This window comes from Colossoma macropomum, unplaced genomic scaffold (assembly GCF_904425465.1).
Source record: "Colossoma macropomum unplaced genomic scaffold, Colossoma_macropomum, whole genome shotgun sequence".
Taxonomy (NCBI): Eukaryota; Metazoa; Chordata; class Actinopteri; order Characiformes; family Serrasalmidae; genus Colossoma; species Colossoma macropomum.
Window position 1 is genome coordinate 40,225,712 of NW_023494795.1, and position 26,351 is coordinate 40,252,062.

Here is a 26,351-nt window from a genome sequence, read left to right on the forward strand (position 1 = left end):
CTCAGTGTACTTTGATTTAGGTATTCCTGTCCACCCAGAGAGAGCGAGGCCAATTGTGCTTTCTTGAACTCCTGGCCATGGTTGGCTGTAGCATCACCAGGGATTGAACTCGCCATCTCCTGATGATAGGGCCAATGCCTGGACAGTTGTACCACTCAGGAACCCCACTGATGTTCATGATTCTCAAAAATGTGCAGTCTTGGGGTCCCTGATGACTGGTTTAAAAACCACTGCCCTATATCAAGATTTGTAACCCTCTTTCAAACTTCAGGGACACAAAACCTAGGCAAACATTTCACAATGAAAGACTTAAGACCCTTTTTCTTATCCAGGCCAAGAATAGCTTCTTGCCCAGTGTTGATGTATTGCTGGCTGGACACAAGCCAATATTTTTCCATGTTTAGCCACTTACTATTCACCTACTATTTTTATGACCAGAAATTAATGTGCATGCACTGACATGGGTGGAGCGGCACAACAGGGGGTGTGTCACTTGGAATTCACCAGCACAGGGTACTTTGGAACTCAAACTGTGATAAAGTTAGTGCTTCCTAAGACCCACTGTTAGTGCAGCCACAATGAAAATATTAAGCACAGAAAAAAGTCTTTCCAATATCAAAAATTAAGCCATTAATGATCCAAATTCTATTCTGAATGTGTGTGTGCCTTCTATACAGACACAGACAACAGCTGCATAGAGAAATCTGCAATTTCATAGTATGCCAAATGTAAATACTTGCACTCTGGTAGTATTACTGTGGCTTTTATCTGAAACAGTGCCTTAGTGTCTGGGTACGCAGGGCATTCATTTGCATATAGGCCTTTGCTTTGGGGGGCCTCGACTTCTTATGTTAACCATGCTTCTTCAATGCAGTGAGATGAGCGACAGGGATGATCTTGTTTTTATTTCTGGGCCTATGCTATTAGGTTAGAGCAGTGGTTTCCAAACTTTTTTCACATTTAACTTTCTGCTGTGTACGCCCTCTCGCTCCTTATACACACATACACACATATACTGCCATGACGTATGTGTGAGACATTTTGACTTATAAAAATAAATCCACCTTAACATATATTTAAGTTGTTGTTTATGAGACGATAACAACACACCAGATGTATAGTCTCAGAAAAAAAAATACTAATACTCAAGGGTACGTCATTTAAGGTATGCAATTGAGCATTAAGACCATGACTGTACCTTTGAAGGTATATTTACTATGTCTTATTATTGTTTATACCTTGGTAAACAAAAGTGTACACATACAGTACCTTTTTATGAGTGTACAACAGACATTTGTGTTAATTTTTTCCCCTAAATTAATAATACTTAAATAAATAATGTTTTTGTACTACTGTATTATAGGTGTGGGTGAATCTGGAGTTCTGGTCAGAGCTTTCTTCAGTTGTAATCATAAAGGCTCTCACACATACGTGTAAGAGAGAGTCTGCGGTTGTTAAATAAATAGTGAGTAACAAAATGTTCAATAATCTGAGCCACAGATCGCGCATACCACAGCAGCTAATATCCTCAGCTCAGAATCACAGCAGCTTCAAACAAATAACTAAAACCACATTCTACACTGCATTTGTGAAATTGAAACTAACTCAAGCACACAACTAACAAGTATAATACAGGTCTTAACAACAGTTAGCAAAGGATCCTCACTTCGCACACAGCAGTGCTCCATAAACTGAACTGACTCTACTGTCTTTAGTTTCTCTGAATGTGCAGTGTTCAGAAGAGGCTGGAGTGAAACACTTTTTCCTTTAATACAACCTTTTATGATGAAAGAGTAAAATACTAAACTATCACAGCCAAGTGCTGGAAGCTGTTTGTGTCGCCCATGGGAAGTACTTGTGTAATAGTGTGGCTGGCTGATTAAATGAAATTAAATGGAGGTTAATTTTTTAATGTACCCCCAGTGTCATTCAATGTACTCCTGGAGGTACACATACCACAGTTTGAGAACTACTGAGTTACAGCATTCACACAATGGTGTGGGTTCAACAGATATCCCTTGTTTAATATATTTGTACATAGCAGAACCTTTTTCTTACATAGGTCCCTGTTGTCTCTGTATATTTTGTGTATATTTAATATATTTCAGTTTTAGTATTTTCTTTTTGTATTTTTACTTTGTTTTGTCTGCACTGTTGCTGTGGAGTGATTACCTGTGCCTCACCACTAGCATTTCAATGCATGAATGTCCTGACAAGTGCAAATGACAAATAAACTTGAAACTTGATATCTGAACTTTTGCTGCAGTGTACAGTAGAGCACACGGTGCAGGGTGGCAAAAATAGCCGAGATGCACACAAAAATGTTCTGCTACAATAACATGAATGCTGCACTGCTCCGCAGCAGAAAAGCTGTATGTGTGAATGGACAGTGCATACGAGCTGTAGTTACACTACCGCACTGCTCATGTCAGGTGTAGGTAGTCTGTGTGAAAGAGCAGCTTCTGGGGGTTTCCAGTTAGTAGTGAATTTGATGTTCCAGATATGGGCAAAAGATGTGCCTGCAGAGACTTATAATATACACAACACTCTCATAGAGTGTGTTGTTTTTTCTGCACATTCCTGAAGCTAAAAACAAATACATGTTAGCTTTGGATTCGTCTTTGAACCTTACCATAGGCTGAAAATACATGCAAGCTGCACTATGTAAGGCTTTTTTGTTAAAATTGAATGTAACATTATTGAGTCAGGAGGAAAAAAAACGATAAAATATCTGAAAATATAATATAAAATATAACTATAAAATATAAGTGTCCATGTGTTGCTGCGAGTCACTCTCTAAAGCCAAAAATAGTAAATTAAAGGTCTGAGGTGTCAGGTCAGATTTCACAAGAGGTTTTTGAACCACATCAAGTCTTTACGTATTAATGCCACACGGATAACATGCTCAACATCATAGGATTTGACTGCATGACACACGTTGTTTATATTTTCTACTATCATATGATAATGACTTTGTGCTATAATGTCAGGTTTTGCCGGATTTGTCTTTCGGATTACTGGGGCTCGGTACAAAAGCTCTGCATATGGGCCCGGGGATGATTTACGCCACTAATTTGCAATATAACTTGAACACGTAAGCATGTAAGAAGCTGGGTTTCATGTCATCAAACACATGATCAACACTTGGAGGTTAATATAGGAACCATAACAGCTGACAATCACAGCAACTGTGTGAGAGCTATGCCTAATCTCTGTGCTGCTTGTGCTGAGTCCTAAGTGAGGCTGTCAATTCTTGGCCTGCATTTTAGAAAGCATACCATAGAGAAATCCTTTGTCATGTGTTGGACACAGGAGCAGATTTGCTGACCTTACTGCAGCAGATTTGCTCACCTGAGCCACTGCTAACTCATCACCAAAACATTGTGCAAGCTAAACTCTGTGCATTTATTGTCTTTATTCAAGATATCCCTGTGGGCTTAGAAAAGCTGACCTAAACGTCTGTAGACTACTGTACAGGTGTCTTTTGAGTCTTTTTAGCTGAGTGTGAAACTGGCCACATTGAAGTTGCTTCCTCAAATGCTAATCCCTGATGCCCTAAAGGAAATACTGCCTTTGTTAGTTTTGATTTGTCCTTTTGCTTTGCAGATTATTCCTTCATGTCCATTGGTGTGCTCCGATGCATTACACTGGTGTTCTCAGTCAGATGTATGAATACTGTTCCATTTATCAAAGGGCCATTAAGATCACCTCTCTCCCTGCTCAATATGTGCCAACTAATACCCCTTACCTGAGAGTTTCTTGAAAATAAGAGCAGAACCAAAGCACAGCCAGGAGTTAAGTGATCCATCCACTAATCCCTAATTCCAAGCCCAAGCGTCTGAGATCCTCCTCTTAGTCCTTCTGCGAGCTCTGATAGGGTATTCAAAATTTTTAATACCATTTTTACCATCAATGGTTATCTTTTTATTAGTGGTGTAATACTTGAGTTCGGTTGCATACTTAATTCCAGACTTAAGTTTTTTTTATTGTCTCAGACTAGTATTTGTACTTAAAATTGTCTTGGCTATCAGTCTCGCCAAATTCAGTCTGTCGTGTCCAACTACCATTCAAAATAATTCTAGTTTTTGAATGTTTTTCTTTTACCTGTCACCAATGCAAACTGACTCACAGCCAGGCAACTCAAAAAGGGTTAAACTAGGCAGGAACCGACAGGAACAGAGCTTTGACATATTTGTTTGGCAAACAGAGCAGATCCCCGGAGCTGTAATTTAACTGAAATGGCAATTGTTTCTAATGACAGACACAGTTGTCCCAGCTGAGGAAGCTGAACCAACATTTAGGTGGCTTTCTGATTCATTGAGAGTTAGGGGTGGGAATCTCTAGGCACCTCACGATTCGATTTGATTACGACTCAGAGGGCTGCGATGCGATTATAAAACAATTATCGATGCATCTTGATGCATCTTTTTTTCTATACAAAAAAAAGGATGGATGGATTCATTCAGAGCAAGCATGGGTGGGTTTAACTGAAAACTTTCTATGCACTGAAAACGTTTTATGTAAGTTATCTGACTAAATTATCCGACTAATTAAAGGGTGGATGCACATCTTATGTATTTTTGAATGTAATAAGTTTATTATTTGCTTTTTTGATCAGTTACTGTTTAGGAAGTGGAGCAGGGACCTTTAAGTTAAGACTTTGAACTTTTAAATGTAGGCGCACATATGGAGAAGAGGGGGTGGCAGCCATCTTGGGGAGAAAAAAGGCTGAAGGAAACTTCAGTCTGGAGCCTCAATGCCAGCCTAAAAGGAATGTAATACTCCCTTTTTTCCCAGTTTTCCTTTCTTATTGTTGATTAATTTTGATATCTGGGATCGAGCCAAGAAGATCTTGTTTTATATTGTGTAATTGGGCTTTTTTTGGGGGGGTTAGTTTGTTTTTTTTAAACTGTTCTCTATGAAACTGAAGTCTCTTTGAAAATGTTATGAGCATCTTTGGGAATATTAACTTTTGTTTTGTACTTTCCTAAACCCAATCTAAATGCTTGGTTTGCGTGATTGTTTTCTGTGGGTTTAAATGGATTTCAAAACTGTTTTCTGTTGGCTGTTCTGCTTAACTTCTTGACATGTTGTATTCCTTATTAGTTTAATTGCATCAATTAGTGTTTGTAAGTAGATGAGGTAATATTATGATCTTTATTATTATTATTATTATTATTATTATTATTATTACTATTATTTTTAGGGTTTGCTTTGTTCTGTGGAAAGAAAAACCTTACTTTGCATTTTAATTTGTACAGTAAGGAAATAAAGACTAGTTAAGGCTTGGTTTTGAAGAGGACTCGACTTCATTTAGATTATGCTCTCATTTGGACTCGGTCTTGACTTGTTCTCAGCCCCCTTTGGATTTGGTCGATATTGACTAGTCAGTCTTGGAATTCTTTGTCTCAGCCAAGCCAATCTTGTCTACAGCCCTAGTTTTTATGCTGTGGGAAACGTACAAGTTATTCAGACTGGTTGTGCCATTAAACTGATTAGTAGTCATGAAGCCTTCTTGTGGAATTCTCTTTAGGTCAAGGGTAGCTTCAACAGCTGTACAAAAACATAGACCACACTGAAAGAGGGTAATTCCATGTCAAATCATCTAAAGAATGGAGGTTTCAACACCGTCTGTCACAGAAGCTACAGTGATGTCAAAGGTATTTGTTTATGAAAATGTTTAGCTGATTCAATAAAAAATGTAAATTATAACAACCATAATAATATAACCAAAATACATTCAGAGGTGTGATATAAATCTCAATTGCTAAACATGCATTTAACATGCATTAATATTAGTTGATTGCAGTAAAGAATCAGATCTTCCCAAGCTGCAAATTTTGATTGCATACAAAATACAAAACTACATACAAAATAGTTTACCAGTGCTACAATTACATTATAGGCTGTTCAGCATTCAATATGAGTCATTTAGGTGCTTTATTTTTTCAGGTTATTTTGTTGGTTATGATTTCTCTGTGAATAGAAATGGACAAAGGGCATAGCTCATATAGGCATATACTGGTTATTAAATCTATGTAAGTATTTAACTTTAATATAAGTTAGGGACACCTCTGAACACAAGATGGCTGGCTGTGATTGCTAAAATGTTTCACTGCATCCAATAAACAACCAAACCAAAAACATGCTCAAACAATGCCTCTGACATCACTTCTACTACTCTCCGAGATTTGTGACAGGTGGTGTCTGGCCCCAAACACTTGACACAGAATGATCCAAAGAACAAAAACTGCAAGATTGACAAACATAGAAAGCACATATATGAAACATGAGACGAAATAGCAGAGATGTTCCACAACAGCAGTCCCAAACACACAACAGCAGACAGGATTAGTTTAAAAGCACACTTATGAGTGAAGAAGCATGTAAAATGGTGCCAGTCTGTTCCATGCAATAGTAGATGGTGGCCTCCAAGTAGTTAGTTTACAGTCAATGCATGCCACAAATGCCTCTGATTAAAGAGCAACAAAGACAATAGAAAAACAGATATACTTTGTGGCAATAAAATTCTTTTATGCCATCTGCAATCAAGTAGACATGTATATGCAGACACATTGAGGGAAAAAAATGGGGGGGGGGTGAGTGGGTGTGTGTGGTGGTGTTGGAGGGGTTTGGTGAGAGAGGGGGCAGAAATCATTCTTTCACACATCTTTCTTGAAACAGAGTGGGGTTGCCTGCATAAGGCCAAAAAGGATGATGGCAAGAAAAGATTTTGTTGCCTTTCATTTTCTGTTGTTTATAGTATGGGGGATGCTTCATTTTAGTCTTATGTTATAAAACATAAAAATGAGGAGGAGAACTTCAGTCTTTTCTTCAACCACCAAAATTTCATGCGGTACAAAATGAGGAAAAACGAGAGGATTCACTTTATCCTGGAAAATGGACTAATGAGGACACCAAATTAAAAAGAATTAAAAAAAAGGAAAGGAACCAAGAATATGAAAACATATGCAAATCATAAAGAATTGGATGTCTAATAGGATACAGTAGGAAGACGTTTTTTTCTCCACATGAAGAGGTCAAACCAAAAACAGCTGAAAGAAAACTCATGCAAACTTTTGAAAAAATCTGAAGCAGGAAAGGTCAGGATGGGAATATGAATTTCTGTGTCAACATGAACTGAATGACTGTGGTGGTCTGCTAAATGTCTGTATATGTTTGATGATAAGGAAAAATAGTATATTATATTGTACCACTGTATTTTAGAGCTCTTGGGGCGGTCAACAATTGGCAATTTGCTGATGTTTTGTTTTTTTGTTTTTTTTGCCTTTTTTTTATATTTATTAATCTGGGAGGGTGTGATCTAGCATGATCTTGTCAAAGCAGCAGACTGGATGTATGTTTTTTAATAACCTGGATGCAACATGAGCTGGATTAACCAAAATTCTTGCTGTGATTACATTTTGAAGTGCAGCAATTAATCCTGACCTATTGCTGCACAGGACTGACAAGAAGGGCTCTTAAAAACAAACAACATCTACCATGTAAGCATCAAATTAAAGACAGGTTTAAGACACAAGCTAAAAAAAGGAGTAATCTATCAAACCCCAAGTTCTCTAAAACACTATGTTTTATCCCTACTGTTCTCTATTGTGTTGTATTGTCTTACTCTTGTGATACACAAGACTGTAGAATGTCCTCTTAACCTTGAAAAGAACCTATATGTGAAAAACAATGAACACAGAAATTCGAGGATATCTGTTCTCTATTAGAATGTTTTAACGTAAGGCAAGCTTTCAACGCGAGGAAACAGATGAACAAACAGGAGAAGTAGTTTCCATTGCAGTTAGTCTGCACAATATCACATATTTTTATGCTGTAAGCATTTTTTTTGCCTTTAAACATCTCAAAATGTATCCTCTGTCAGACACACGCACACACTGCAAGAAACCAACTGTATACAAGATACATTTTGAAGCATCAGCACATACAACATGGAGATTGATACTAATTTTGTACTTTTTACGTAAAGTCTGACTCTCCTCTGGTAACCGAGGAAACAAAATTAGTATAAATGCATAACCATGTTAGTTGGGGCCCATCGTCAAGTGTAACTTTTTAGGCTGACCTAAGCTGGCAAACTCTACACTTCTATGAACTGATTCAGGTTATAACTGAATCAGTTCACAGACTGTTTGAATTTATACTTTTGAATCATTAAAAAAAAATCCTTTTTTACAAACTTCAAGAGAGCTATAGGTATTGAAAACTTCTACAATGTACATTTAGAGATATTTTCTAGAGTCTTTTGAAGTTACACTGTGCTCTCATGGGATGTGATGCTTTGAGGAAAAGACCCTCATTTGCAAATCAAAAAGGAAAGAGAGAGACCAGAATTAAGCAAGCATAAGTTAACACATCCATCCCACCTGGGTGCCCTGTGTCACACTCCTCCAGGTCCTCATCGTCACTGGAACATTCTGCTGAGGACACTATGTCATCTGTCGTCTGTCGGTTTTACCAGTAGTGCGAGAGAAAGAGAGAGAGACAGAGAGAGAGACAGAAAGATAAACGGATGTTGTCACATATTACACTTATAAATGAGATCGGCATGGAAAATAAGTGCATCATTTACTTTTTAATTTTCTATTAATTTCTTATCAGACAGTGTTATGGTCTCCTGCATACACAGCCTTTTCCATGCAAATAATGGAAACTCCTTGATGAGCTGCCATGAACTGTAGCAGTAGTAATTCGAAAAACACTTCCCAAAAAACAGAGCTTCCTGGAGACTGTTTAATTTTGTTTAATTAACAAAATTAAACATTGTTTAATGTGTTTAATTTGGAAAAACAATTAGATTGACTGGTGAACAGATGAGAGATGAAGGAACAGAGAGACAGACAGACAGATACTGTATTAACCCTGAAGGATAATTTAGAGATTTCCTTTATTCAGAGATCTGTTTGCTCTGTCACTGCCTGCTGTAAAGACTGATTTCTGTGATTTGTAGCTGCAGTAAAAACACACTTCTACCTGCCCTGGTCACCTCGAGCTACAGTCTTGGCCTTAATATTAAGTGACAGCCATTTTTCCATACCTTCTGAAAAGATCTACATAAAACAATACATAAAATATAGTTCTTTCATGTATAAAAATGCCTGGAAGCAGTAACACTAACATTTTTCTTGGTCTCAGAATTTTCTAGACACACTGATTTTTTGAGAATTAAAAGCTCCTTTGCATAAGATGTCTGTTAAAAAGTCAACAGAGAGAAATATATGCTTAAACGACAGCATCTTTGTGCTACTTTGGACAATGTCATACATCTTCATGGACTGACATCACAACCTTAGGCTCAAAAGAAGGACTGTTAACGCTATATTTGCCTACCATTGTAAGATGTTCGTTGAATACAGAACATAGTCTGAAATGGATTATCCACCCATATTAACTCACTCAGATATATCCACTCAGGGGTGCGCAGCTCAACTGATGTTACAAAAATGTTCTTCTGCAACTTGCTTGCAGTGACATAGTTCCCCCAGAGAGGTCTCCAAATACCCCTAAACTTTCAAACCCTGTGAAGTGTCATTGGCTGAGTTCTCCATTGAATTCATATGCAGTATTACCAATTTATGAATGGCAGATTGGAACGGTAACACAAACACAAAAATATCTTTGTCGCTGATACTCTTTGATACTGATTCAACACTGTGTCTACAATACTGACTGCATGTACAGTTTCCACTGCAGAATGCAATCCATTGTGATGCTAGTGATGCTGCAGCAAGTTCCAGCCCACCAGAGGAGAAGTGCTGTACTTTGAGCTCCATGTTATCTACATGGATTATTTGAGGCTTCTCCATTTTTGCCTGCAAACTGTAGCCTCTATTTTTTTAGTGCTAGAGAGAGATCAGTGTTATGTTTGTACTGGATGTGTTTTGCATGCATTAATCCAAAGATTACTAAGAATTCCATAGGCTAAATCACCTTTAGCATTGAAACTCCCATAGCGCACTGTAAGGGGGCAGCATGGCTTAATGAAAGGTCAACTGGCAAATTTGTTTTATGTGTTGCCCCCATTTAAAGCCAGTCAGGTAGCTAAAACCAAACAGCTACAACTTTGTGACAGAAAATGTCAGGTAACAAGTGTAACGTTGCATTGCCCAGCAGGTTGGGGTTGTGTACCATTGCTCTTTTTCCATTGCATTACAAGTGACTTGTGTTGCTGGGAAAAAACTGCGTATGGAACAAGAGTTTTGGTTTTCACCAGCATGCTGAGCTATTTTGAAATACTGATCATTTAAATCAATTTCTGAAGATAGAACGAATTAGCAGGAAAGAAAGTCTATTTTCAAACTCAGTTTATCATGTCTGTAGCCCCACAGGTGTTAATAAAAATCGTTCATCAGAATAATACTTGAAAAAGTTCTTTCACATTTGATATTCATGAAAGCAGTTTTTTATACTTGAGCCATAATAGAAATTTAAATAGATGTTTTCCAGTACAGAATGTGTGTACTTTGTCTGTCACTGGTGAGAGACCAGTGGATCAGGGAGTCAGCAACACGTGATGGAGTCAAACTTTGTGTGATAAATAGAACCTTACATGTCTAAGTATTAGACGCTCTTAATGTCTCGTAAAGTGCCAAGTTAATGGAAGGCCAAAATAGAGGAGATGATATGGGCAAGAGAAAAAAGATAGACAGAGGTCTCCAATATATATTAAAAATCAGAGTATTTTGAAAGAATTTTAACAAACAGATTCAGGAGGAGAAGAAAGGTTTGTAAAGGCATAAATAATACTAAACTTTGCTAATCTGGCACCCTGCCTAGCATGGCATGACTGATGTTAGTACGGAACAACAGAACGTAGGGACTGTCACAAAGGTGTTGATGGAGGGCACAGGGTAGTTGAAGAAAGGAGAGGTGAAATAAACATTACAAAGCCATTAGACTTTTCCTTGGCCAATAAAGAAAGGAAAATGCCAGGAGCAGAGGTTAGACATGAGAGAGAACTGTGAGACCCAGGGAGATGCCAGTTTGAGATTTTGGCAGTGTACGTCATGAAATAAAGAGGTAAGTGTTAGCGGATGCTGGAAGAATGGTGAAGATAAAACTCAAGAGAGGTTGGGACAATGAGGGAAGAGGACAGGAGAAATGGGGGAGGGGTTGAGAAGTGAGAAGACCTCAGAGGAAGTAGGTGATGGGCTAGCTGAAGAAGCAGATTAAAGTTTGTATAAGCCATATGTTAACCATGCTTCCTGTAAATATTTTATTTAGGTAATGTCTCTCTGGATTTTTTTTATTAATTAAAGAATGAATATTAATTTTAAGATTTTTAAAAAACATTTAAGGTTTGTATTCTTCAAATAACTTGTGATTTATGTCATCTGCAGCCATCTGCTGCAATTTCCATCAGTTTGCAGTTTTCTCTTGATATTTTATTATACCCTTCATGGCGGATGCTGGCACTACAGGGAACATCTACTGAGCTTACAACTGATATTTTGTTTGTGGTCTTAAATGACGTGTTTCGTTCACTGCAACCATCAAATGGACCACTCAGAAACCCATACTAAAAGTGTTCTAATCAATTGCTCAGCTTGTATTTTATTTGGCAGTGTAGCAATACCAGTAACATTCTTCTCTTTGACTGGTCTTCTCTTTGCAGTTCGTGTTTTCCTGCAAGTATTTGCTACTGGCTGCATGGTAGTGGCAAATTGCTTTTGCTCTTACTATGCTCTGCATGAGTGCAAATCAAAGTCTTTTGAAGGTATTATACATGTCCAAAAGGTAGCAACATCAGCAGAAATGTTCAATGTGCCTCTCAAGGACCACAAACAGTAGCTTACAGCAGGAGTATTGTCACAGATTAAGCCCAATCAGATGAGGAAAGAATCCTTTTTAAGCCAGTTTTTTCCAGATAATGCAATTTGATTTATTTTCAGGAGTGCTGTCACTTTATTATGGCCAATCAAATTATTACGTTCTCTGCCTTATTTTCTCAACGCTCCAATCACAGCACAGCAACTGTTGCTATTCGGCATTGCCTCAAGTCTCAATTCGCTATCAATGTGCCAGCATTGTACACCTTAGCTGTCTGATTTGATTTCAGTCATGTTGTCTTCTTTGGGTCTGACTGCTGTGCCAGTGTGCTTTGGCCAGGAATTATTCTGTTTAGGTTTTTTAAGCTTGCTGTATTGTGCTTTGTACATCTCAGCTGTCTGATTTCATCATTCTTCATTTCTTCATTGAGCAAATGTGCCTGTGATGAGCAGACATACGCTTTCTAGTCTCTATAGTAAGGGGTGCTGCAGTGTTGGCTGTGTCTAATTTTGTTAAAAAAAAAAGATAAGTAAACATAAAAGCCTACCATACACATTGTTTGATAAATTAAAAATGCATTATCCAGAAATAAAGACTGGACAAAATCAATATCCAGTAAATTGTGTTATTTTTAAAAATATACCATTTTTGTTTTACTGTCCCCACGAATGTGTGTGTGTTTTTTACTGTTTAATGTGTTAGGCTTTACATAGTTAAATCAGTTACTACATAATAACATATTACTTAATAACATTACAAAAAAAATGTTTCAATAATTTAACCTAAAAAAGTAATTAACCTGGATAAATGATCACCCTGATAACATAAATTTCAAATAATGTAAGAAGGTATTACATAATCAGTAAAAATAATACTAAATTGTTGTGTTTTATTACATTTTTAAATCAAGTGCATTTTTTGCATTTTTAGGTTATTACATTGCTGAGTTTTAATTATTGCATTAATGAGTTTTGCATTGCTGCAGTTTGAGGTTTTTCTTAGCACATTAACCTTTATATAGATTGCACTTAATAATAACACTTTCAAAATTAGTCTAGTATACAAAAACTTTTATAAATAGTATACTTGTACAGAAGGCTTTCAATACATTTTACTGTCACAGATCATTACTAACTAAAGAATATCAGACATTTGGTTTATGCATGTATTGCATGTATGTATTTTTAAATCATGCCTGTCCTTGTCCTTTCTTTCTGTTTCTCTTTGTCAATAACCTGGATAGCCAGCTGTGTTATATTTCACAATTCTATGTCAAGCAAGCATGCTTATTAGGGAGGGCTGACACAGCAATAAAATAAGCCCTGTCAAAACGTAGGGATTCTGAAATCATATCACTGATTGAGTTTGCAGTGCTAGGGGAGAGGATCCAGGCTGTTACAATTATTAAACTTGACAGACCAATGAAACTGAGATTGGCTGGAACCTGAGGAACTAGGCAGCCAAGGCCTTGTGGGTAAGTAAGTTCATCTGTCCAAATGAGTGTATATGAGATAAGAGAAGGCCAAGAATCCATTCCTAACACACACAACACACACACAATCAATGTGACATTAGCAGTGTGGCCATGTCAATGTGGTTCACTGAATGTGCAAAAAGAAGAAACAAAAAGAAGGATCCATGAATCAACCATGTTGGACTTACTAAGCATCTAAGAGTATGACTTCAGTCTGTTCAATGCAGTAAAATTTATTAAATGACAATACCCCTAGATCATTACAATATCTCTTCTTGTAGTTTGTCTAGTGTAACTACATGTCAAATAAATAAATAAATACAGTTGCATGCAAAAGTGTGAAGACCCCAAGTGGAATTGCATATTTTGTTGATTTTCTAAGCAAAAATAAGTTAACACATTCTCTACAGGGAGCAAACTTAAATATGGCTTTTTTGTCTGCACATTTAGTGCACAAGGGGCACATAAATGTTTGCATGACTGTATGTGTGTGTGTGTATATATATATATATATATATATATATATATATATATATATTACTAGTATTAGTATTTGCTGCCATTTTTAGTGTTGGATTGAGTCTGTACTGTTTACTGCTTCAGAGGCAGCTCTTCTCTATTTGGGTTTGATTCTGCATGTGTACAGATGAACAACAACAAAAAAAAAAACAAAAGAAATACGATTAGTGGTATATACTATATGGCCAAATGTATGTTTACACCCCTCCTGATTACTGAATTCGGACATTTCAGACACACCCATTGCTAACGTGAATAAAATCAAACACACAGCCAAACAAACTCGATTGACAAACATTTGCAGTAGTCAAATAAAAGCTTATTTAAATTTAAAGCTTAGTGGCTTTAAATGTGGCACTGTCATGGGATGCCACATTTTCCACAAGCCAGTCTGTGAAACTTGTGCCCTGCTAGATCTCTCTAAGTCAACTTAAGTGCCATTATTGTAAATGGAATCATATAGAAGCAACAATAGCTCAGCCACGCAAACTCACACAGTGGAGAAATCAACTATTCTCTTTTGCATCTCTCACTTCACACTTCCAAACTGCCTCTTGAAGCAATATCAGCACAAGAACTGTGGGCTGGAAACTTCATGAAATGAAGCATCAGCAAGAGTGGTGAAATGCATGCCACCACTGGACTCTCTGGAGTGATAAATTACACTTCACTGTGGGTCTGATGGACAAATCTGGGTTTTGGTGGATTCCAGGGGAACACTGCCTACCAGAATGAATAGTGCTAACAGTAAAGTTTGGCAGAGGAGGGGTAATTGTTTGGTGCTGTTTCTCAGGGTGTGGACTAGGCCCCTTCATTTCACTAAAAGGTAATGTTAATGCTACAGCATACAAAAGACATTTTAGACAATTATATGCTTCCAATTTTGTGGCAGTTTAGGAAAGGCCCTTTCCTGTACCAGCATTGCTATGCTCCTGTGCAAAAAGTGAGGTCTATAAAGACATTTAGTTTGGAGGAACTACATCTACTCAAAGTCTTTATCTTCACAGAGCCCTTGTGTCTAACAATCTTATACAGGTGTAAAAGTCAGTTTTCCACATGCTTTTGACCACAGAGTGTACATGTACTGAATAATCTGATTTTGGAACAGGTCTCTTAAGCGGATCTCTTTAAATCTGATAACAGCTTTAATCTGATAGAAGAAATTGTAGTATGCTAACAAACACTTGACTAATTAGGCAACATCTGTTGAAATCAGATAATGGCTGTACTATAAGTGTGTCTTACTACAGCATGCATGTATTATTATTGTGCAACTTGGTGACCAAAAAGAAGAGCAGTGTAGCCTAGAGGGGAAGGGAGTGGGCTAATCTTCAACATAACTTTAAAATTAATTTTGACCTGCCCTTCAGACACTGGCCTCTTGAGTCTTCATTATCTCCTTCCTGTGTCTAAGCATGCCTCAATGCTCAACACTCAACATTCTAACTCCACTCAGTAAAAGACAGAACATGTGGGAGTCTTGGTTATGTGTAGGCTAATTGTGTGTTAAAGGATCCAAATGGCATACCCTGTACTGTCAGACTGTACAGTCAAACTCAAAACCAAGGAACTCTGTAGTGGCAAAGCAGCTGAGGTGTTGTATGATCACAGCAAATAGAATTTAAACATATAATAATTAACTTTGAGTCAATCAGTTACAACTCTGTGATGTGAAAAGAGCATGTACAACAACAGACACTCTGTGTGATGCTAATCTAACTGTCATTCTGTTTATTCTTGCTTACTGGCTTGCTCAAAATGAACCTGTACATCCATGTCCGTACTGTTTCTTTGAGAACCAAAATCCAAACTGACATATGAAGGCAAATATCTAGGCCTGCAATGAACACCAAAAATATCTGTTTTAAAAACAAACAACTGAACCGAAAAGCAAAGTATGTTGTACATGACATCTATTTCACCAAAGCTACATCAGGGCCAGCATGCTTACAATAAAAAAATATACCTTATAGAACTCAGTGTCTTAGTTTCCTTTTTTTTCTTTTATGGTTAAATTGCTGAGTAGAGAAGACAAAGATCTGAAATTCTCAGGCCTTTCTGAGAGTGTGAGAACTAATAAGGCTAGTGGCTAAACGGGCCAGCTAAAGTTAATAGTGTAAATAATGTAACATTCCTAAATGGTGGCACCTTAGAAGGAACAATGACCTGACCCTACCCTTTAACACAAAGGAAATAACTAAGCAAACATTCTGATATAGAATGCAATTTTAAGTAGAACAGCATAATCAACGTGACAAGAAAAATTGAATAGTTCACAAAAAAATCACCAATGAAAAGCTTGAATGGCCATAAAAAGCCTGGATGGTGCCTTGCTACCTTAAGGCTGCAAACCATGATGTGGCATGCAGTGCAGCTGGTGAGTTTAATTTCTAGATGCAGAATATGAATGGTGACCTAGTATACTGCTGTGACCATAAAGTGCAAGAAATGCTTCCTGTAGAAAAATGTTAAAAAAATGCACAGGAAGAGCACAAAATAACAGAAACATTACATTAAATACCTCCATTCTTTGGCTATTTTAGATGCACAGTAGCTCTATTGCCGCACAATTTATCAGCTACCCTCTGCCTTGTCTGTCAATGGAAAGGAACTACCATAGGACCACTGCTGACCAGATATTACTTGAATGGTGAACTTTTCTCAGGACAGCTGTAACACTGACATGGTAGTCAGATACTGAATGTAGGCTCCGTACACCCAGACTTTCCAATGGCACAGATAACTACAAACTGAAAGCATTTAAAAAAGCCTCAGTTTCAATCGGGTCACTTCTGATCTGAGTGAATCAGTGGCACTGGGCCATATCTGTTCTACAGTCTGCCTTGAATCTTTTCATTCAAACTCTGAAACACTGACATTTCATAAGAGTGGGAAAGTTCAAACTCTATTTTAAAATAATGTGCACTGTCCACATATGCTCAATGACCGCTGGGATAGGCTCCAGCACCCCCTGCGATCCAGAAGGATAAGTGGCTTAGATAATGTCTGTGCGTCCACATAGGACTGCATGGTTTTTAAATTCCCACATTTGTTCTTTTTTGTTTCATAGCAAAGAATTAATAGCATTTTTTATTATTTGACAATGCAGTCATCACACCATCACAGCGAAGCCACTTATGTTAAAATATGTTCAATTGTCCAAGTCTTCAAGCATCATAAAACAAATAAAACTTCTCATGAAACACAAGTAGGAAAAGTATTTGTGCACGTTCTCTACAGCATGCCTCAGTTTCCAGCATGCTTTAATTGACCCAAGCTATAGCAGCCAGTTTCAAAGAGAGCAATTCATCCTGCTGTACAAAAAAAGGAATGTTCGCAGCTCTTTAATTACTCCCTTGCCACAGCATACAAGGTCATGAGGGAATGGGTGACAAACAACAGTCCCACAGAACTGCCCTGCTTGTGATGAGCTTTGCCTGGCTAAAATTAGAGAGGGTATACAGGATGTTTGAATTACTAGCCTGGCCTAGAGAAAAAAGATCAGCATCCAGTTACTGCATGAGGTTCTGCAATTGTAACAGAAATGGTGCAGATGAATCTGTAACACAGGACAGTCAGAGGACACATGCAATGAGTTAAATGGATGAGAGATAAGCAGGGAATTGGGATTTAAAGAAGGAAAGCTTCATAATATTCATAACAATTTGGCTAAAGGGTGGAGTCAAGAAAAGGGAAAAGGGCAGCAGGGCAATCTGTTAAGCCTGTCAAACATGTAATGTTAATGTATGTTATTTCTGGTAGTACATGCAGTGAAATTTTTGTCATTATGATATGAGTATATCATATCATATAGCATCAAAAAGAAAACATCAAAATTGGACTGATGAATGCAAAAAAAATGGTATATTTACACAGAGCACATTTTCTCTGCATCTTCAGAAGGGGCTGGTTTGAGTGGTGTTGATCTGAACACTAAACTGCTGAAGATTTAGGACTCTCAAGGGCACATCCAGTAAACAATCTTACATGTACACTAAGTGAACCATAGAAAAAACACCCTTTTATACACAGAAATAAATTTTAGGGGGTCATAAGTAATTACAAGAACAAATGAATATAATCTACTATCAATATTAAAAACTATCATTTTTAATACTTTGTTGCAGATCTGCAGACTTGATTACAATCAAGTGACATCCTCAGACACTGGGTGCCTTATCTGGTTTCCATGAGTTTTGCTTTTCTTGATTTTAAAATTATTTTAATAACATACTGTAAACTCAATCATTGAAGATGTTTTTTGATTATGAACTTGTAAATGAGTTACATTTGAGATACAACGGTTTCAAGCCATTTGCCTTTACCAGAATTGTCTGTGATAAAATTGATACAGTTTAAATACAGGCTAGGTACATGAAATTTCTGCAGCAACACTAAGTTGGTTATCAATTTCAGATAATTATAGGGCTTTGTCTTTTCTAAAAGTACATGGAATATGTTTCTGTAAATGGTTCTACAATTAGAAAACAACGTTATGGGCTTTGTGCAAAAAATCGCCCTCTTAGCTACCAGGGGATGCTTTTACAAAAAGTAAGAAAAATCTTTGTCTTTTTGCTGTCATAATCTTAATATAATACATTTTGTGTCGTTTCATGCAAGTGATGAAAGCCTAATAAAATGTAAAAAAAATGTATACTTATTAAAACGTGATGAAACTATATACTAATTAAGCAAGCAAGCAAAGTTTATTTATATAGCGCTTTTTACAACAGGTGTTGTCACAAAGCAGCTTTACAAAAAAAAATCAGCATTACTGAAAGAAAATCTGGGCCTGAGCCCCCATGAGCAAGCCAGTGGCGACAGTGGCAGGGTAAAACCCCCAAGAGAAGGAGGAAGAACAATACTTTTTTTTTATTTATTTTGAGGTGAGACTCCAACAGGAACGTGTCATGCATTGCCAAGGCCTGCTAGTAAGTGTCAATGAGATGATGTGAGATGAGAATTTGTTTTATTTAACAATGTTAAACTGAAATCATATTGTAGTAAAGCATAATTCCTTCTTCAAACAGACTGAACTATCAACCAAGCCAAGTTTATTTATCTAGAAATTCTACACTGTTGATTCATTTGGTCATACAAGAGAAATATGAATGCACAAAAGGCTTCTGTTTCCTACTAAATAATTGTGATATGTAACATGCAATTTGCAGACTTCTGATGTTGTCCGTTTCATTCCAGTGAATACAGGCCTATGGAATTGGACATAAGACTATGTTTAGGTCTGGCTTTTAGCAAGATAGAGAGCAGGTTGCTGTAGAAAAGGACTGATGTGGTGTATCTTATGGTATCTTCTGGGTTGTGGGTCTAAAAAGTAACCTACAAATCAAAACTTTTAGACAGGCAAAAAAAGAGTGCACCATCTAATCATATTTTTATTCCTATCTGCTTAGAAAATATTATCTGTTTATTTTAATTACTGTATTTGTATTCAGTTAAATTCCTAGAATGCACTCATGCATATCCATTTAATGTCTTTCAAAGACCTTTAGTGTCAGGAGAATAGAATTAGATGGAAGGGCTCTTTCTGTGCTCACGTGGTCTCTGCAGGGATGTGCAGCTTCAGTGGGCTTCCTGGAGCTCCCCCTGCCTCCCTGTCCTTTAATGAGCCATATGCTCTGGGATCCCCTATCTGTCTACCACCTCCCTGTAATTAGGACCACCAAGCATATTGGTTACCCAATATCCATCTCTCAGTGTATAGCACTGAGGGAATGAGGCAGCACTGTGGGGGGAAAAAAGGAGCAAAATCGAGTTAACACATGAATTGCAAAAGAGCTGCCTGCTGGTCTTGGTGACTGACCTTTGCACAATTATGATTATGATATTCCCACACACATACTAAAATTAACCCACAGGAGGTACAGAGCTGTATGGCGGTGTCAGAGGGAGACAACTGAGCAAATTGACCACAACATGCAGCTGAGCTTGAGGGCTTTGGTGTACTTCAGTCTCATGTCACCACATTTAGGGCAACCAGTGAGGTCTGAAACTCGTAAAGAGCAATTCTAATTCAGGTCATCAGCACAATGGCATCAAAAAAGTGTTTTTATAAGCATAAACCTAAAAAACAGTAGGGGTCCACACCTTAGGAAGATATATTATTTGAACAGGTGTATAGTGAGGCACATGTTCAGGCTTGATGCGATTTCTGATTCTGAGGTAAAGATTTGTTTCAATTTTCAATATTTTATGTACTAATATCAGAGATGGCACTGATCCAATACCATGTATCATTGATTGGGTACCAAACAATAACACTCCACAAGTCACTGAAAACAAATGTATGCAAAAGTTTGATAACCCTGGCCAAATTACATTTTGTTGATTTTTAAAGCAAAAAGAAGTAAACAAACCTCTGCAGCTAACCATTTTAAAATACAACATTTTTCTGCAGATTGCATTGTACAGTGACTTAAGGCATGTGCAAAAGTTTGGACACCATTCCAGCTGTAAAGTCTCTGTACTTAACTAGCTCAATAAATCTTTATTTACTCCTTAGGACTGATTAGGCAGGTCAAGAACTGTCAGCAGGAATCGTCAGCTCATTCCAATTCCAGAGTGTAATAAATTATCTAACTACTGAGCAGTGTTTTTTGCACAAATATGATCTGCATAAAAGAGTCTTGCGCAAACACTCCTGGCCAAAAATTCTAATTGGTATATTGTGTTGTGCTTTCCCAAGCAGGGACTCAAACACTTTGAGGACAACCAGTCCCACTGCTTTACCAACCATATAACTAAAATGCTAAATTTGGTACACAACATACAGAAAATCACACTACATATGTCAACTTGGTCTGTAAAGATTGTTTTATTAAATTCGAATACTTGACTTGAAAGTTAAACATGACAAGAGTAATAAACACTAGAAGTATGTCATGAGGAACAATTGCACTGTGCTCTGACCTGGGTGCAGTGCTGGCTAGCGCAAGTTGATCTTGAGCCATCAGAAGCTTTTCAAAGATGTCTGTATTCTCAGTATTGACTGGTCATCTCCACTTTTTGCACATGAAGAAGGCACTAAATCCTGTCTTGTCACATCTGTAGTTTTTTGATTCGCTAGAGGAAATATTTTCTGTAATGTCTGGAGACAATTTAGGCCTGGCTGTCACTGCAGCAGTCTAAGGTGATATGAGAGGTTATCATTATTTTGCTGTGGATTATCTGTTTAAAGATGAGAAGAGAATGCATCTTTCTGCTTGTCACTGTATGAGGCTCCAGTGAGAGTTATGGCTTTAATAACACAACTGCTGCTTCAATTTGTCCTCTAGCATCAATGAAATGTTCAGTGTGATTACTTTCTTGGCAGGGCCAGGACATTAACTGCCCCCCAGTCAGACTGTGTTAAAAAAAGCATTTTGTTAAGCTGTTGAGAGCACATACTGTCTGGACTGACACACATGCAGACACAACAAGCCATTGGACATTATCTTCTGTAGACGAAAGCTCTTTTTGCACTCACAAACTGACACCATGGGCTACCAGACACGCATGGACTTGGTCACATTTCTGGTCACGACCGTTTTGAAAGTACTTGTTGGAGTGCCGTGGAGCAACATTAGAGGTTCATGGGGTTCTTCGGTGTTTCTCCATGACACAACTCTAATTTGAATGTAGCTTAAGAGTAAAATAGATTAAGTACTTGAAAAAGATTACCATGTAAGTGGATCCAAAAAATAGAAAACAGCTTCTAATGACAGATAGGTAGATAGATAGATACTTTATTGATCCTAAAGGAAATTTAGCAGCCAGTAGCAGTCACACAACACAGGATAGTAATATAATATGTACAGTAAGGAGTCCGTATGTGCAGATGGATAAAATAAACCTATGATTTAGTATGAGATAAACAAGTGACACGAGTAGTTTTTAGAAAGGTAATTAGTGTCAGAAAAACTCAAACTGAAGAAATGTTCAATCATTTTGGCAGTAAAAAGTTGTACCTCAAACAATATTCTAAACACTGATGCAAATGCAAATTTATTAATATAAAACTCACAGGTGAAGTTTACTCTGGGGACACTGCAGACATGTCCCCACCAACTTTTCAGAATATTGATAAAGTGCTATTTTTTTTTGAAGAGCTGTAAATTGTTTTCACAGCAGAAGGTTCTCAGCCCTCCCCTTTTGCCCCTCATTGCTCAGTAGAAGCTATAAATGGGGTAAAACATTTTATTTGATTATGTTCATTTAAAGTACCATTGATTTCAATAGGGGATCTTCAGAAAGAGGCTACAATGCCTGATTTTGTCGCCCCAATGGTTAAAACTGTTTAGAGACTGTTTAAAATTTATTGCACAATAAATGCTGCAGAAAAATGTCTGAAAACTTTCTAACACCACTAAGAAGATCATAAGATAAAAGTGTATTTGGCCACTCCACCATTACACTGACATATGACACACTGTCAGACAGAAAAAAAGGTGTTTGTGTGTGTATGAGTAATGAGAAAATTCAGTCGTTGAAAAAAAAATGAACAAATTGTAATTTAAAAGAATTCAATAATTCTGAGAGTAAAAGTGTGTGAGTGTGTTTGAGTCCTCATCCCTGTCATTGGCACTTTTCTAAACAAAGTAATAACAATTTAAACAAATCAGAACTTGTCACATAAATTAGATGAGATATAGAGAAAGATTAGAAATAAAATGTTTTACCTGGATAGTGGGTGGGGAGCGCTGCTTTCGGGTTGTCGTTGTGGACAGGGTTGTAGTGGTCTCTATGAAAGTGGTGGACATCTCAGGGGGCATGGAGGTGGTAGTCCGGGAAGGGCTCCGACTGGTAGGTACGTCTCCCACCAGCCTCACGCTGCCATTCACCTTTATGTTGGCATGACCCTCAGCGGCCATGTTAAGAACCTTAAGCCCATTGTAGTACAGGCCAGAAAGCTGGCCTTGATATGGACGTTTGCGATCGTTTCCACCTATTGAGATCGTGGCTTGGGTGTTGAAGATGGTGAGCTGCCGACCTATAGACAAAATCGTAGCAGAACCGCAGTCACATCCATCGTTCCTAACTTTATAACATTCACTCTACACTGTACACTGTCCGAGTTCTACTAAGTAAAAATAATCATTATGACTAATAAATTAGACACACTATAAGGCAGACATTCTTAATATGTTGTATACTCTGTGTACATCAATTTCCAAATGTCAAATTTATGCTTTCTTGAGTTCTCTAAGAGTTACATTACTGGCAAATGATGCTCCTCAAATGGAAAAGAGAAAAAACACATCACTATAGTTAGCACTGCTAAAAAAATCACAATTATATCCCACTGGGCATGAAATGACTGGGAGGGAAAAAAAATATCATCTCATACACATCAAAGAAATATCATGTTGATTCATGCATGTACTACCACTAATGGGATTTTGGAGAGGCTTTAAACAGTGTTAAAGGGACTTTATAATCATCTTATGAGGTTTAGGCAATGACCTTTAAAACCATTTAATATTCATATTATTGTAAGGAATTAAGTGCTAAATTTAACTACTTGTTATACTCCACCCCAGCATTGTTTGAAAATCGAGCTATAAAGAGGTGTTTATCTCCTCAAAGAGTAACCAATTAAAAGATAATAATAAAACACAACAAAAATGTCCATCACTGTGGCATTAAAATGCATCAGCACCATTTTGTTGTGTACAGAGATGAGGTCGACAATGAAGTTTTATTATTCGATTCTATAATTAAGTGTGCATGTAACCATGCTTGTATGCACTTAAACGAACTGTTCCAATGTTATTACAAAAGATGCTCAATAAGTATGCTCATCATCATTTTTTTACTTAAATACAGCATATTGGCTTTAATACGACTTATTTCCAAATGGTTCATTTTTTTTTCTTAGAACAGTTGACATATTTTATTATTCATTACCAGTCCCTTTAACTGGTGTATGGTTCAAAATGATTTAATGGAGATAACACAAAAAAGAGGGGGGGAATAAATTAAACAATTTATGGTTCATTAAGGGTTTAAAGGCTTGTCAGGCCAATTATTTGTATAACAATGACAAAACGATTTGACAAGGAAAACAAATGAAAACAAAAATTAACAAGGATTAATTAAGGTCTTGTGAAGGTTACCTTTCTCGTGTAGCCAATCTTCAACCGGCCGGGTATATTTGAACGGGATTTTCTTATTAGCCATTTGAAAGCGTTCAATGTCACTGTTGCCTTTAAAGTTTGAAAGTTTAAAAAGCATCTTAGCATCCTTGCACATTTCACATTTAAATACTGTTTAAGAGAATGTTTAGCCATGTTTAAGATCGGTTAGGTGTTATTATGATTTTCAGTTTATATGTTTTTGATTACTTCAGTGATTCACATATCCATTTGTGTACAATAAAAACACTTGTACACTTTACAACAAACACTTGCAGCATTACTGTACAAATAATGTCGTTCACAAACAGGGTGAATCTTACGATGGTTAAACACAATACATTTTCTTCATAATAATATAATAGCAATAATAATATAAAAGCATAGAAAGTCAAATACATTAATTAAACATGCTAAGTAAGAAGTGCTCTCCAGCTAGACACTTCTAAACTACAAGTAATTCAAAGGCACTTTTGCCCACTAAACATCAGATGCTTTTGCTTTTTAAGAGACAAGGAACAAGTCACTTTACCAACACTTTGGAAAGTAGAGAGCAGTAACTGTAATATAAAGAGATAACACACAGGAGATGGATGCCTGCTGGGAAATAAGTCCTCTGATGACACAGATGTAATGAGAACACTGCATACACTTTATGTGTGTACCATAAGATTGTTACGTGTGTAGTTTAGGATTGAGGCACTCTTGGCTGCCGCTATTCCACAGGGACCAGAGCAGCCAGTACATTCCAGCATCATTTTAATTCCATTCTTAACAGCAAAATATCAAAAAGTAAACTGTCATTATTCTTTTCAAACCACTGCCCACAATTTTCCATGTAGCAATTCTATCTAGTTATTTTTCTTTGTTTGTTTTTGAAAAAAAATGAGAAAAAATGAGAAATCCTTGGCTGAAAGCAAAATTCAGGACCAAATTTGGCAGAAAACCAAAAAAGCTGACAATAAATAAAAACTAAAATACTAACACAATTACAGTATGGGCTACAGTATGTGCCACAAAATCGTCCTCAACAACAAATAACAATTTGTCATTCTTGGTAATGAATTCCATTATTTTTTTACTTATACTTTACACTTTGCACTTAAGTTTTTGGCTACAGATGGTGTTAGCGTGATAGTGGGGACTTTCCTTTCTGCTCTTGTTGTTTTTTCTGTATTCTGCATATTGAGCGTGATGCCATGTTTCCTGTGGAGTCACACTGGAGAAGGTTTTACCCAATTCCTTCCCTAATTTGAGTCATGTCCAATTCCTACCACTTTGCTATGTCTCCTTCTATCAAACAATGCTTTCAAGCCAGGTGAGTGAAGGCTACCACATGCTTCCTTTAAGACACATGAAGCCAGCCACCACATCTTACCAAAACTGCCGCTAACGCAACATCAATGGGCAACTTAAAATGCTTGGAGAATGCTAACTGCCAATTCTGTTATATCAGCCAACAGACTTTTGCAGGGAGGGCCAGTTATGCTCTCTCAGGCTGTGTAAACAGATTGGGCTCAAAAGTAGTATTAAAAAAAGCAGTTTGCAGTATGTGACAAATATGAATTTCCCCAGTACACCAAAGATACATGGATGATGTACTACTCTAGCAAAATACTCTAGTAAGCAGCCAGAGCTATTCCCATAATATACCTCATCCTAAAATGCAACACAATCATTTCAGGAGGACGTAACTGGAAAATGGAAAATGGGGTGGACCTTGAGATCTGATTGGCTAAGGCCTACATTATGGTAGTCTAGTCATGGCCCTGCTCTGTGGAATGGCACATGGTTTTTGTTGTATACTGGATACTACACTGTATACAACCATGAAGAGCAGCATGCAGTGTACAGTATATATACGTGCAGTACGCAGTATGCCATTCTGAATGCCCCCCAGTTGTGTCGGTGTTTGTGATCAAACTCACAATGACCCGCTGAGGGGGGTGGAAATTTTCCCGATGGCTGATATTATGGTGCATTCCTTACTTTGAATACCAATTTAGTCACTGTCATTTCTACCTGCTAGATAGGTCTTCCTCCATCACATAATGCTACCAAGCTGGGGGAATGAAGGGTAGCATGTGTTTCCTCTGAGACTCATGAAGCCAGCCACTACATCTTTTCGAACTGTCACTAACACAACGACTGAACAGCTCTATATGGATTTGGAAGAGAACTTTATTCTGTCAGTTCTGATGTGTCAGCTAACAGGCACCTGTATTGGCTCGCACTGCGCTGAGTACTGGGAGGAAGAAAGAATTATCTTATCCACTCAGAGTGAGTGAGGCCAGTTATATTAACATGGTTAACTTGGCTGCCTTAAAGTTTAAATTATATTGAACCTGATTATATTGAACTTACTTTTGAAACTTACTATTGAACTTGATATATTGATAACTAATTTTAAGGCAACCAGGTTACTAACTTTTTTA

The 26,351-nt window shown here is 37.3% G+C and overlaps 1 protein-coding gene across 2 annotated transcripts in view; it reads right to left on the reverse strand.

Annotated features, from left to right (window-relative positions):
- Nucleotides 1-26,351, reverse strand: part of nrxn3b (neurexin 3b) — a 308,570-nt gene that overhangs the window by 7,821 nt on the left and 274,398 nt on the right. For both annotated transcript variants that reach the window (XM_036582439.1, XM_036582438.1), the window contains 3 exons: nucleotides 23,899-23,988; nucleotides 22,462-22,772; nucleotides 8,391-8,469 (listed from right to left, as the gene is read on the reverse strand). In XM_036582439.1, coding sequence (XP_036438332.1) covers nucleotides 8,391-8,469; nucleotides 22,462-22,772; nucleotides 23,899-23,988 — 480 coding nt within the window. The remainder of the gene's footprint in view (nucleotides 1-8,390; nucleotides 8,470-22,461; nucleotides 22,773-23,898; nucleotides 23,989-26,351) is intronic.